The following is a 15,045-nucleotide window of genomic DNA, read 5'->3' as shown; positions in this document are numbered from 1 at the left end:
TCAACAGAATTCTGAAAAACAAAAATATCAAGAAGTCAATTTATTTTGTTTTTATTTTTAGCCTTTTTTCAAATCAAAAAAGCAAAAATAAGTTTCAAAAAAAAGGGTTGAGATAAAATTTTGAGGTCAAGATAAAATTTGCACCCTATTGAAAGTTTTTTTCAGTTCGATTGGAAGTTTGTAGACCGAGAACAACATTTGGTGAAGATGAAATAAATGAATTCAAATAAAATAATAGACGAACTATTTTAATTGAAATCGAAACATTACATTGGAAAATAATAAATCTTTTTGATTTGTATTAAAAATTGTTGTGAAAAATAAGTAATTTATTATATTTTTGATATAGGTCTATTAATTATGTAAATAAGCCAAACACTTATTTAAGCAATAATGAATAGAAAAGAAAATATAACTCGCATTATGAAGTGAGTGCGATTGTCAAATCGCGCTATCAAAACAAAATATTTTACCAAAAAAAGAAAAAAATAAAATTTTGAAATAAATACTTTTCAAACACTTTGTATATTTCTTTTATATTTTTTAAAGGTAACTGTTAGTATTCCAGCTGCATGCCTCAGATCCATTTACCGGATAATTTGAATATTCGATTCCTATTGCATCAGACATTGTCAGAATTGCTGTTCCTGGAGGAAACTTCTGGATAAACTCTCGTTTTAAATTTGAAAGAGTTGGTCTTTCGGTATGTTCTGCAGATAACATTGCTTTTGTTATTTCAGAAAAAGAAGTAAGACTAATTTTTTCCAAGTCTGGTCTTTCTCCATTCAAAATCTTTTGCCCTGCTGTAGCTGCTTCATATTCTCCAAAAGGAATCTCAAGAGTCAAACTTTCACAAAGCATCATTCCAATCGAGAATACAACAGATTTTTTCGTTGCAGCCATCTTTTTATCGATAATCAATTCTGGAGCTTTCCATCTTATGCATTCCCTCAAGTTGTCGTCATCATCTTCAAACGCAGAAGACATTGGCGGAGATTTTCCATTTTTTTCACTGACACACGTTAAGTCGGATGATGAAGTTACTAATGTCGAAGAAGATGAAATGGAAGATGAATCAGAATCATCATCTGTGCAATCAGAATGAAGAGCAATTGTGATAACCATATGTTCTGAAAAGAGAACGATATGAGGGCTTAAATTGTCGAGAGATTGAAGAGGAACTTCCATTTCATCAAAGCAGTGAAGTGCACCATTTGCCACCCAGAACAGAATCTGAGCACCTGTCACCTCTCTCTCCTGAAGTGTGCCTATTGCCATCTCCTTTTTCTCATTCTTTCCATGAAGCAGCATGAATAAAGAATCCCTTAAATCGACAATCAGTTTTTCATGTGGCGAAGAACATGCCATGACATCTACCAGATTTGACATAGAAGAAGTAGTTGGACACAAATCTTCCATTCGAACAAAGGTAGTTTCTGTGTCCGAAGAGTCAGTGCTTTGAGAAGATGGAGAGGAAGATCGTTTTTGTAATTCAATATCATCTTCTTCCTTTTCATCTTCCTTTTCAAGTACCCATTCAGGGATTTTGTCTGAATCATGACCCAATATGTATTCTGTTGATCCACTCTCTGCAAGCAAATATTCAGATGATTCGGAATGTGCCATTTTCTTTGAATACAAACCTAACTTTGTCTTCGCTTTATTAACTTTTTCTGCATCACTTTCTGCTTTTCGCCATTGTTCCTCAGGTGACATCTCCATAGTTACCATTTCAAATGCCTTCGGATCCTTCTTAACAGTATCTTCAACAATCTCTTTATATTTTTTTGTTTCATTCTTAGCTTTTTTCCAACGAACAGCTAGAATAATTGAAATAATCAAAACAATTATAAACAACAAAACAAATACGACAATTATAATCATTGCCCATGAAGATATATTTCCATTTGAATTTCCTCCTTTTGAGATTCTTTCATCATCTTTTGGTGTAGAAATACTTGTATTCTTCAGAATGAATGGCTGTGTTGACGAAGGAGATTCTTCATTCCCAAATAAAATATGCACACTCACCTCGATTTCATCTCCACAATTGCTAATGAGATCTTTTGTCACACTTCCTTCAACTTCTATTTCCGATAAGAATCCATTTGAATCAAAATCATAATGTTCAATCTCTTTCTCTTCTCCCTTCTTCTTCACAACTGAGAATGACAAATTGCATGGAACAAGAAGCATTCCTTTGAATGTCAGCTTCATTCTGTTTGCTTCTTCTTTTGCTTCCACACTCTCCAGAACAGGAATGAAGAATGATGAATCTCTCTCAGAAACAATCCCTTCAAAACTGCACCCTTCATTCAACATCCAAAGTGAGGAGCTATCTTTTACTCCATCTCCTCCTTTCAAACTCATCACATTCAATGTTCCTGAATCTGAGCAGATGATATTTCTTCTCAATGATGGATATCCTTCAATTGATGGATTATTACTCAAAAATTCTCCTTTCTCAATATTCACATTTCCTCCCCTCATTGTTATTCCTCCATCTGATGTATTCGATATTGTTGAAACTTTCATCATCACAGAACTTTTCACAATATCCATAAGAGATCCTGACCATCTGCACATCTCTTCCCCTTCATTCAAATTCTTCTCGTTTCTTTCCTTTGAATTTCCATTAAAAATGCAACTGTCCATTTTCACATCCAAACAATCCTCCAATTTCATCAATTTCCCTTTTGTTGTCTTTGAACCGACTCCACCAATTGTGCAATTTGAAAATTGAATTGTCTTTTTCATTGACAAGCAAGATATCAATAATTCTTCATTTCCCTCAACTGTGATATTTTCTGAATGAAACTTTTCCATGTTTAATTGTCCACATTCATTAATATCTATCAGAGAAGTTTTAGCTGTTGAATTGCTGATCTCAAACAAATAAATCACTGATGGAAGTGGTGATGAAAGAGACAATGCAGATTTATGAAGAATGAGATTTGATATTGTGCATCCATCGAGTTGTAATTCTCCTTTTGCCATGTTGAAAATGTGAAATGGAATGTTTGCTAATTCTATACTTCCTTCTCCAGCCGATTGTTTTGAGTCAAATGAGCAATTTATTATCTCAAGAATTCCTCTTTCGGGTGACATCAATGATTCATGTGAAGAGATGAAATACGAATCAAACACAAAGCTGACTCTCACCAACGAGACTGTTTCTCTTGTTGTTATCAATGTCTCTCTTGTTTTTTCAATGTTTGATTTCACTTCAACTTTACAATTTTCTCTGCTCTTCGAACTCAGACTCATCTCCTCCAGATTAATTTCTCTTCCAATCACACTCTCAGCGTCAACATACAATAGACTCACATATTCAGATGTCAAATGCACCAGCCCATGCTCAATTGAATCACATGGAAGTGTGTTTGTTCCACATTGTCTGTCATTCGATCCAACCTCACTGCTCACAACAATTGTGTCACTCTGATGGATAGTCACAAATCCAATCAGATTTGCATCTTCTTTGTGTTCACAACTATCAATTCCATAGATTGCATTAATTCGTGAGTAATGATTCTCTCGAAGATCAAACTGAAATTGACTTTCATTGATCTGAGAAGAGATGTTGAAACATTCAATGAAAATGTCATTCCCCACTCTTGCTGTGTTTGAACTGAATTTCATTCCAACAAATGTGAAATTCAATTCCCCTCGTTCTTTTGTTGCCAGATACACCCCTCCTCCTTTCCCATTGGTGCAGCTGCATTGACTGACTTCGGACTTAATCATCTTCATTGATCCAGATGCACCCAATGTGAAGAATATCGCCCCTCCTTTTTCACTTGATTCAGCTTTGTCTTCTGTGATGTTGCTCGAATTCACAACCAAACAAATCTTATTCTCACTCTTTGACTCCAAAATGCTTGCTCCATTGTCACTTCTCTTCACTCCTGAAAATGACGAATTATCAATGTTGAGACTCATTTCCTCGACTCCTTCATTTATCTTTGTTGTTAATTCAGTTCCTTTGATCAGAAGAAGACATTCTCTGCTTTCATTCAACGATTCCACTCGAACATTCACAAAATGGCAAGTAATTCCAGAATCATGAATGACAAAAATACTGTTTCCAACATTGCATGATTCCATCGACAGATCATTCACTTCCACATTGCCTCCAATCACATCCACAAACACACAATCAAATCCATTGTTCACTCTTGCTTCTGAATGGAATGAACATTCACTTATCACCAATTCTCCATTTTTGTTGGAAATAATTGTTTTGGCTGAGTTGTCAAATCCAGATGTTAGTTGAAGTTGGATGTTGAAAAATTCAAGACGAACATCGTTTTCCATGAAATATTCCAATTGATTTCCAATTGCCTTTTCAAAATTCAATATCGCTTTCACATTCTCTTCTCCCATCTTCACACTCTTTTGATCTGATAATTGGACACATTGAATGAATCTCGAATGATTGTTGATCCTTTAATCTGAATTGTTTTCTTTCCAATCTCCTTTTTCATGTTTTCCATCCCTTTCCACATTGTGAAGCATGGCTCTTCTTCACTTCCACAACGTGCCACATCAAATCCTTCTGATGAGATAAATATCTCAGTTGAGCTGTATGGAATCAGAAACATGAACAAATCATTGTTTGAATGAAAGTTGTCACTCCCAACAAACAAATTGCTGTCATTTATCATGGGCAAGTAATTGAAGTGGAATGAATCATTTGTCACGGTCTTGTTCAGATCAGATGCAAAAATGAACGCATTCTTTCCAATGGCTGCATTGTTATTCTTAAAAGTTACGTCAGCATCAAAAACAAATGGCTTCTCATTCAAACAATTTTGGCAATCCAAATACAGAAATCCTCCTTTTCCATTGCCTGATGAAAGTGAACACGATGATGCATTTGTTGATTTTATTTCCAGTTTTTCATTCCCTTGCAATATCACTTTTGCAACGCCTCCTTCTTCACCACTTCCAGTGTTCCTAATGTTTGAAAAGTTGCTGTTTTCGAACAAAACAGAAGAAGCCATTACCAGTGGTGAAATGGAAAATGAAAAATCTGTCAGACTACATCCTTTCAATATGCAACTTCCACTTATTGTGGATATCAATGAGTATTGAATGGTCGTTGATGATTGGATGCTAAATAAACAGCTTTCGAGTTTAAGAACCCCACTAGAAGAGATCAAGGAATTCATACTTGGTACAAATTGACTTGGAATCTGCAGCTTCAAAGAAAACAAGCTTAATGATACAGTTGATGAAATAACAGATGAGGATGATGCAGAATCCCCATTGATTGTCCCTTCAAAATGAATTGTCCTGTGTTTATCATCATCTCCTTCATTCACACACCCATCAATCGCAAGTGCATCTGTGAAAGAATAAATATCTTCAATTGTCCCTTCATCCCTCACTTTCACTTTCCTTTCTCCTTCCGTTCCACTTCTGTCAATGTGGCTTATTCCACTCCACATTGATTCACATGGATATCCATCGCTCCCACATCCCAATGTGTCATATCCATCCTTCGACACACACACCTCCATTCCCTTCATTTCAACAAGAAACAGCCCAAGATCAACACTCTCTGCAAAATAGTCTCTGTCAATCCCTTTCATATCAACTGCCATCCATTCTCCTTCTCCATTTTCATATTTGTATTCAAATCCAAACCTCTCCTTCGTCACTGTTTCATTCAGTTTCTTGCACGAAATGAACAAATCCCTTCCCTCAGTTGCAACATTGCCTTCGAATGTCAATGTTGAAAGTGAAAAGTTATTCACACAATCATCACTCAAATCCAGATATATTCCTCCTCCTCTTCCTCCATTTCCATTCGCAGAGCATTTCAATATGGATGATGGTCCAATTTCAAGCAAATCATTCAGCTTCATCTCACTCTTCAAACACCCTCCACTCACACTTTCTGTCTCGATATTCTCAAATCTGCTTTCTCCATCAACCATCAAACTCGATCCTCCATTCGACGTTATCAGCGATCCTGCTCCCACAACACACCCCAATGCTGTCATGTTCCTCAATGTCACTTCAGATCCACCATTTCCCACTATCACTCCTTCTCCGCTGGTCTCAATCCCATCCAATGAACAGTTCTCAAATATCACATTCCCTCCTCCAAATCTTGCAATTCCACATCCTTCAAATGTTATCCCATTCATTTCTGTTCTCTCTATTCGAATGACTCCTCCATTCCCAATCACTATCCACTTCCCACACTCATTCACATTTGAATTCCCACCTCCTTTTGAAAACAAACAATCCAAAATGAAGCATTCACCAATCCTCACTTCCACAATCGATTCATCACCACTTGCACTTGCAGAGGAGGAGCATGGAAGCGAAATCTGAAGAAGTGACAAAGTCAAATGTGTTTGCCCATCTCCTTCTATCAATTCAAATTTCCCTCCCTCTTCAACAACCAGTTTTTTTGTAACTTCATTCCCTTTGATTGTCAGTCCTTTCCCACCTCTGTTGATAGTCTTGCTCACTGAAGCAGCACCAACAAGCATAATCCTCTCTATCTCATCGTTCAACCGATCAAACCCAATATCAACAGACGAGCAAGGATTTTCTTTCGCTCCACAACTTGATAATCCGTTTCCAGTATTGCTCACAAACAAATCCGTTCCCAACCTTGGAAACAGATAATTGATCAGTGAGTCTTCTTTTCTTGCTTCAGATGACTCAAGCACCCACATCTTATTTTCTGCTGTGACTCTTGTGGCTGTCCCTTCCCACAACGCTGGAAGAAGCATCGTCCATGGTGATCCGCACACCAAATACACATCTTCTCCTTTTTCTGCCACATTGTTCGTGAAAGTGTCATTCTTCATAGAATATTCTGCATTCGTTGTTTCAAATGTCAGATGCAACCCTCCTCCTTTTCCGGTTCTCTCTGAAACTGTGCATCCATTCATCTTGTTATCATCAAACAACAGTTTTCCTCCATCTCCCACAATCAGAACAACCCCTCCCCCAATTGCGCTCATTGACTCGCATCCGCATTCCTCAAACACGCATTTGTTAATATCCACACACTTCCCGCTCCCCACTCTCCCATTCAACACCCCTCCATTCCCATTCACTCTCTGAATTGATTTGAATGTGCAGTTCCAGATTTTCGCATTAATCCCTTCTCCAATCTCAATCTCATTTCCATCATCAAAATGAGATTCATTCATCGTCGTGTTCTTAATCTCAATATCTCCTCCAGTTCTCAGCTCAAATAAGCTTCTTCCCTCATATTCTCTTGTCACATTCCTCACAATCACCTCATCAATCAATCCTCCAACCCCTGCTCCATCAAAAGTCACCATCCCTAATTTGGTCATTCGGATATTTTCAAATTCACAATTTGCCAACTCCACTTTCCCTCCTTTCCCGCAAATCAATCCCACTCCAATACTTTCTGATTCTGCTCCAAATGAACATCCTTCAAATCTCAATGTGCTTGAACTGCACAGAAATACATACTCCTTTCTTGATTCGGCAAATGTTGATATCGATAATGCCAATGATGAAAATGATATTGTTTGTTCGCTCTTTATCAAAAATTCATTTCCTTCCTCTCCTCCTTCGCTTATTCCAATCTTTGCCTTTTCAATATCTCCATCAATGTTCATTTCTTGAGTGTTGAGTGTCATTTCATCGAAAATAAAACTTCCATCGACAAGTTTCAGTGTTGCTGGCGACGTGTCAAAAACACTTGTTCCTGCATATGTCAATGTGGAGCATGCAAAGTCAGCATATCCGCATTTATGATAGTCCATCCCTCCATTTCCCCCATTCACATACCCAACACTCGGCTTCTCTCGAAAGAACACCACAACGGGGATCAATTTCAACTCATTTCCATCTTCTGCTCCCATAAGATCTTTTATGTTGAATCCATCTCCTTCAGTCTCAAATGAGAAGTCGAATGAAACATTATTCACCAATTGATACAAATATGTTCCTTCAACAAACATATTGTTTCCTCCATGTGCCGCTGTGTTTGCTCCCTCACCTCTTCCAAATGTCAATCCACTCATCACAAAGTCGCTTCCTCCTTCTTCGCATCTCAGCAACACTCCTCCTCCATATCCCCCAATTGATCCCTCACCTCCAGCCGAACATTTCTCAAATGATGTTACCACTCCACTCTTCCCCAAACGCATTTCTCCTGTTCCCCTCAATATCACACTCATCCCTCCTCCACATCCCTTCAATGTTCCACATCCTTCAATCACAACATCATTCACCTCAACAGCACATCCATTTCCAACTTCTCCACTCACAACACTCCCATTTCCCTCCAAACTGCTCATCTTCATAATCGTGCAATTCCTCATCCCCAGCTTCTTTCCATTATCATCCCATATCAGTCCTTTTCCTCCCATCACACATTCTTGTGCTGTCACATTCACAATCGTCAATGAACTCGATGATGATGAATAATCAATCAATCCCTTCATATTTGTTGTTTCCACACTCTCAAGCAACGAATCCTCAATCGAAGCACCCCCATTTCCATTAATAACAATGAATGCCTTCATTCCAAATTTCACTTTTCTCTCACTCCCTCCACAACTCATCCGGATAATCTCCACATTCCCTCCACTTGCACTCGCAAACTCATAATTCACTGCATCCACTCCATTACCCATCTTTATCCCACAATCAGCAAACCTCAATGTCCCTCCTGAAGAATGAACAAATGATGTATGTTCCCAAATCGATTCTCCCAATTCAAATAATATCCCTGTCAATGTTGATGAAACACTGTTCATCACCAATGCTTCTTGTGTTTTTGTTCCTGTTCCTCCAACTTTCAATCCAACATCTTTGTTGCTCGAATCAATCTCATATGATTGTTCATCCAACTTCACTTCTTCAACAAATGAAAATGTGCTTGTCAGTCTGATCACTCTCTTTGAACTCGGAAACTGAACTTCTCCAACATTCCCAATTCCTATGCATGGGAAATCTTCATATCCACACAGCCTGAATTCACTTCCTAATTCTCTCCCACTCACATATGCTGGAGATGAAAATGTTCGAAGAAACACAACAAGTGGAACAATCAGCTCTGCCTTGTCTCTTTCTCTTCCACAAAGTTCATTCAAGTCTGCAACATTAATTCCAATTTCTGGATTGAATCCTATTGATGTGCTGTTGATGGCAGCCGATAAATCCGACGCTTCTACAAACAAATTCTTCCCTTTCCATGCATTGCACCCACTAAATGTCATGCTTTCCAATGAAAATGTTCCCATTTGATTGACAAATTCAGCAAACATCCCTCCCCCAATTCCTCTCCCTCCATTCTCAATATCCTCTGATGGAACTTCACATCCTGATAATTTCACTCCTTTCACCCTCAATGTTCCTCCGCTTCCAACTGATATCATCATCCCTCCCCCTTTCATTCCACTTCCACCTGTGCATCTTGATGAAAAATTGCTTTCTTCAATTTTCACATTCCCATTATCCCCCATCCCAACATTCAAACATCCCCCTCCTCCATTTCCACCTGCAACTTCCACCTCCACTCCACTCACTCTGCTGTTCTTCAATTCCAATTGAACTCCACTTGTCATCGTTATTGGAGATTTCCCATTCGTCTTCAATGAACTTTCCATCACAAATCCATCAACAATCAGATTCCCTCCTGCCATGCCAATGATGCTGTATCCGATCTTTCCATTGGTCAATGCCCCACTCTCAAATGAGACTGAACAGTTCGTCATACTGAGTGTTGATGTTGAATGGATGAATGCACTTCTCCTTGATTTCAACTGACCTTTCACAACAAATGAAAGTCGGCTCATTGTCACTGAACTCGAACATCCAACAAGCCAATCTTGTGTGGCTGATCCTCCATCACTCACATTCACCCCCATCCTCTCTCCATCGGATAACGCTATTCTGCCTGAAATTATCACACCAAATGATGATGGTCCTGTTATTTCCTTGGCAATTGAAGAAGATGAGACAATTTCAATTTCATTCACAGTGCTGCTCATTCTTGAGTTCGCACAATAATCAACTGTCAAACACCTGAATCCATCAAATCCACAATGACTGTGGTCCTTCCCATTTCCTCCACTCCCATCAACAAGCACTTTTGACCCCATTGTGCACAAATACACAAACAGTGGAATCACACCATTTTCTTCCCCATTTTCGCATCCACTCAATTTCAACACATCTGATGGAATGGTGCTTGCGTCAAAAAATGCAAATGATTGTGCATTCACTTTTGAATCCAAAAACACTCCACTCCCACAACGAACAAACACATCCTTTCCATATGTTGCAACATTCCCATTCACTTTCGAAAACTTCACATCCTGCCCAATTGTCAATCCACATCCTCCACTCTCCATCAATACAAACATCCCTCCTCCTCTCCCTCCATTCCCTCCATTATTCTCTGCCTTATTCCCATCAATCACACTCGTTCCACTCACAACCACTTTTCCGCTTCCCTTCAATCCAACATAGATTCCTCCTCCTTTTCCACCACCACAACTGCACCCATTCACATTGCATCCTTCAACTGTCAACGTTCCACTCGACCCAACTGTTCCTTTCATCCATCCTCCATCTCCCTCATTCCTTTTGATTCCGCTGATATTGCATCCTGAACATATCACACTCGTCATTCCTTCAGAAAATTCAATCGCTGAATGAGCTCCAAACACAAGTGCTCCACCAATCACAAATCGTTCCATTTTCAGACTCCCACCCTGCGCATTCACAATGCTGTATCCAAAGGCCACACTCGATGTGCTCTCTGATATATGAGCAACTGAGCAGTCTGTGAGTGTGAGTGATGAGCTTGTCAAAACAATGAGCGATGTTGCACTTGACAACAGAAATGGAATTTGGAATGCAATGTTCTTTATTGAGCTTGCACTCTGAACATTTATCAAACACGAAGATGTCATTCCACTCGGCACCCTCACATTCACATTTGTCTTGTTAATCCCACAATACACCTCCCATTCATATGACCCGGCCATCGACACAACCTCTCCCAGCTCAAACCCTGAATCCAACACAATGTTCTTCTTTGACGAACTGAATCTGTTCTGTGAAGCAAACGCGATCGTTTTGCATGGAAAATACCCAAACCCACAAAACCACGAGTCATATCCTCCATACCCATTCACCTTATTCCCCACATGTGCTGCTCCTGAAAATGTGTCAAAAAACACATTCAATGGGAATATTCCCATCCCTCCCTCATTCCGGTCATATCCCATCAGCTCATCATAAACAGAAACATTTCGTGAGAAATCCAGCTTTGAACTTGTTATTGTCCCACTCACCAACCTGCTCCCATTCACAAACACATCTTTCCCTCCCAATGTTGCACTGCAACCAACAAAACTCACCGATGAAATCTCAAAACCAAATGAGCTATCTGCCAGCCATAGCATCACCCCTCCTCCATATCCACTGCACTTCGTTTTGTTGAATTTTGTTGTTCCTCCGCTGTGCGATGCTGATGATCCAATTCTAACTTGACTTGAAGAAGACGCCAACTCAACCTTTATCCCTCCTCCATTCCCATTCACACACTCACATCCTTCTATTGTTGTATTCCACACCACAAATGTCTCCCCACCCTTCACGCTTTTTGCCATCACCACTCCATCCCCTGTTGTCCGATTCACATTCCGAATTGTAACATTACCCAGCAAACTCTCTCCTGATGATGATCCGGCTGATGATGGTTCAGCGAAAAGAGGCTGACTCATTTTTATATTTTTGATCTCAATATCAATCATCTTCAGCTGATTCAGCGCAACATCTAACACAGATGCTGATATAACACTTCCTCCAGTTGTACCTGAGATCACCACATCCTCCAGTGAAAGAGTCCCGCTCCCCAGTGACACCACAAACACACTCGGCGATGGGCTTCTTGTCGCGTTGTGGTCGATCCCCACATGCCCCACCTCCAGTTGACCAGATGATATGCTAAACAACGTTGTCGAAGAGGTCGAAAGCGCACTCGTCCCAATCACACTCACTGTCTTCCCTTTCCCCAAAACAGAAATCTTCTTTTCCCCAACATTGATCGTCGCCCCTTCGCTCACATGCCTCCCACTCAACACTGTGATTGTCGAGCTCAGCTGTGCCATGCTCGAACTCACTGCATGCCCCACGGTCTTGCACGGTGTTGCCTCACTCATCCCACACAGATTGTTTGCGTCATTCCCACTCACCCCAACATACCGATCCTTCATCCCTTCCTTCAACCATTCCTTCTTTTCTGTATGCTGATAACCATTATAATAATAGCACACTCTCTTATCATTGCTATTCGTTGTATACGATTCACAGAATGGGTTATTCGATGAGAAGAGATTGTAATAATCGTAATACATTACATCGTGGCCATATGGAGTAGAACTACTGCATCTGCAATCATGGAAGAAGAAGAAATAGCAATAAAGGTTGTTGCTTGGAGCTGTTTGTTGGTTTGGATTAAACCAAAATCCTCCGCCATATGACACTGCTGAACACGAAATAAATTGGAGGCTCCTCATTTTGAATGCAGCTGGAACAGTTGCACAATACATCCCTCCACCATTATAATTTGTGAGCGTACACGAAGCGAACGAGCACTCAAACACACAAGCACTCTCTCCTTTCCCATTTTCTGTTCCAATGCAGGAAGATCCAGAAACATTAAAAGATTGGAGAAATAATCCTCCTCCATAGTAATTTGCTTTGCATTTCTGGAACTCGCACCCACTGATCCTGACACATGTTGAAATTGATAGAGCATACATCCCTCCTCCTTCATCTTTTTGAGCGGTACAAGCATTGAACGAGTTGTTCTCGATCTTGATGGAATTGATAGAACGACACATAATTCCTCCCCCAGCATAATGCGCATAGCAATCATTGAACGAACAAAATTTCGCTGAAAGTGTTCCCGATCCCAGATTATACATATTAATCGCCCCTCCACTTGATATTCCATCTGTAACTGAATTGCTTGTTCCAGTTGTATTTGATCCATTCCACACGCACCAGGTGAATGAATTCGCCCCATTGTCTGCTATCTGCTGTCTCCCTGGTTTCGATGGATTCCCTTCACTCCCGCTGACTACAACATTCTGAGAGCGATAGCATCCGACAAATGAGGTGTTCGAGGCAGCCAAGGATGATGAGGGGCTGTTCAGCGAGGGGACAATGCCCCCGTCATAAACATCCCACACTGATGAAAATGTGCACCCACTCATCAGAAACGAGGTTTGACCCAACTCTTCAGCCAGACGTCTTGTTTTCGGTAAATTTGTGGAGATGTTGAAGAAGGTCAGCTGGGTGAGAGATACAAGGGGTGTCAAGGGAGGCGCCAGAAATGGGGCTGAAGACACACAAAAAGATGAGAAATCTGACTCACTCACCAATACACTCCCACCTCCTTCGCTTTCTTCTTCTCTTCCTTCACCTCTTCCTTCTCCACCTCTTCTTCCTCCGCCTTCTCCTTGCCCTCCTCTCTCTCCTCCTTCAGCTCTTCCTCCTCCTCTTCCCCATCCGGCTCTTCCTCTTCCTCCACCTTCTCTCTCACTCATCGTCTGCCCCATCCTCCCCTCTCCTCCAAACAGTCTCCCACACACATTTCCTCCCCTTCCAACCCCTCTCAGCGTGATGTTCCAAAACACCCCTCTGCACCCGCCCAGCTCAAACACCCCCGCCTCCTTGCCTCTCCCCATCTCCACACCACATCCCCTCACCACAACCACACTCCCCCTCATTCCACACACTGAACAACAATTATCATAATTCTCCAATACAATTTGATTTAACTCAACCGACGAGTTCAATAACTCCCCAACAAAAAAATATCTCATCTTCTTCCTTTTTCCAACTTTTCTTCAAATATCTCTAAAAAATCATGTCTCTGATTTTCCCCTTCCCTTCTTTCTTCGCCTTATTCAAATTTTCTCTTTCAATCGAACTTCCAAAAAAAAATATCTTTTTCTTCTCGATCATTTGCCAAATTTCTTCTTCTGCCACATCATCAACTTTTGTTTCCCTCTTTTTGCTTTTAACAAGATTCGTCCTATATGTCTTCCAAAGCCTTCAAAAATTTTTTATCTTCGTTTCCTTTCCTTTCATTTATATTTCACGCCCCCTCACTCCTCCAAGCGCCCCTTCAATTATTATTTTCTGGCTTCTTTAATGCATTTTATATCCTCTCTTTCCATATTCTATAGGCATATATTCGCAGTAAATATACCCGCAAAATATTCTAATTTCAACAACAATAATAATTGATGAAAAAGAACATTGAAAAAAGTGGCAAACCTATATCTTTTATAATGATCATTCTTCTCAAACTTTCTTCTTCTCCTCCAAATATCGTTCCTTTTTACCAACAAAACACTTCTGCCTCATCTTCGCTTCCCTTCTGCTTCCTCAAAAAAAATAAACATCCAAAGTCCAACTTCTTGTTGCTTCTTCTCAAATAACCTCCACAAACCCTAATCTTAAAAATATCGAAGGGGAAGATGAAGATGAAGAAGCAGACGAATTAGAGGGAAAGCTCAGACTTGTCGAAGGCTATGAAGACAAAAATGATAATAACCAAGAAGAAGATTTCACATAAAAACACTTTCATTTGTTGCGGTGGTGCAAATGAAAACATGATGGTGACAATGGAGATAATGACAGTGAAGAAGAAAATGAGGAAGATGAAGAAAATGAGGAAGATGAGGAAGTTCAAATTGAAGAAGGCGAATAAATCATGTGACAAACAATTCTTTTCGCAATTCAATCATATTTCATAAGATCTTGAACATCCCCCAAAACATCCCATTTCCACAGCTCACTTAAAACTCTTCACAAAATCTCATTCCCAAATGTTGTGCCTGATCCTTCCATCCAAATCACCACGCCCGGCCATCCACTGCTCATTCCTCTGCCTTTTCTTCGCCATCGTCCTCCCCTTTCCCCTCACAATTCCAGAGCGATGGCTGCTCTCAGTTTCTTGTCTTTGTTATTCTCCTCCTCCATCCACCTCACAATATTCTCCGAAAA

At 40.0% G+C, this 15,045-nt stretch overlaps 2 protein-coding genes across 2 annotated transcripts; both read right to left on the bottom strand.

The window, feature by feature from the left end:
* Positions 1–543: 543 nt before the first annotated feature.
* Positions 544–1,722, bottom strand: MONOS_16711 (uncharacterized protein; the record flags this gene model as incomplete). The annotated part of the gene is made up of 2 exons (XM_067869592.1): positions 544–1,589; positions 1,644–1,722. The coding sequence occupies 2 exons, from the start codon at positions 1,720–1,722 to the stop codon at positions 544–546; spliced, it is 1,125 nt and encodes a 374-aa protein (XP_067721749.1).
* A 2,666-nt stretch (positions 1,723–4,388) lies between these two features.
* On the bottom strand, positions 4,389–13,760 carry MONOS_8047 (uncharacterized protein; the record flags this gene model as incomplete). Its single annotated transcript, XM_067878425.1, has 1 exon — positions 4,389–13,760. The coding sequence occupies one exon, from the start codon at positions 13,758–13,760 to the stop codon at positions 4,389–4,391; it is 9,372 nt and encodes a 3,123-aa protein (XP_067721748.1).
* Positions 13,761–15,045: the final 1,285 nt, after the last annotated feature.

The sequence above is a fragment of the Monocercomonoides exilis genome, assembly GCF_001643675.1.
Source record: "Monocercomonoides exilis strain PA203 chromosome Unknown scaffold45-810774, whole genome shotgun sequence".
Lineage (NCBI taxonomy): Eukaryota > Preaxostyla > Oxymonadida > Polymastigidae > Monocercomonoides > Monocercomonoides exilis.
This window is presented reverse-complemented; position numbering and strand designations above follow the sequence as displayed.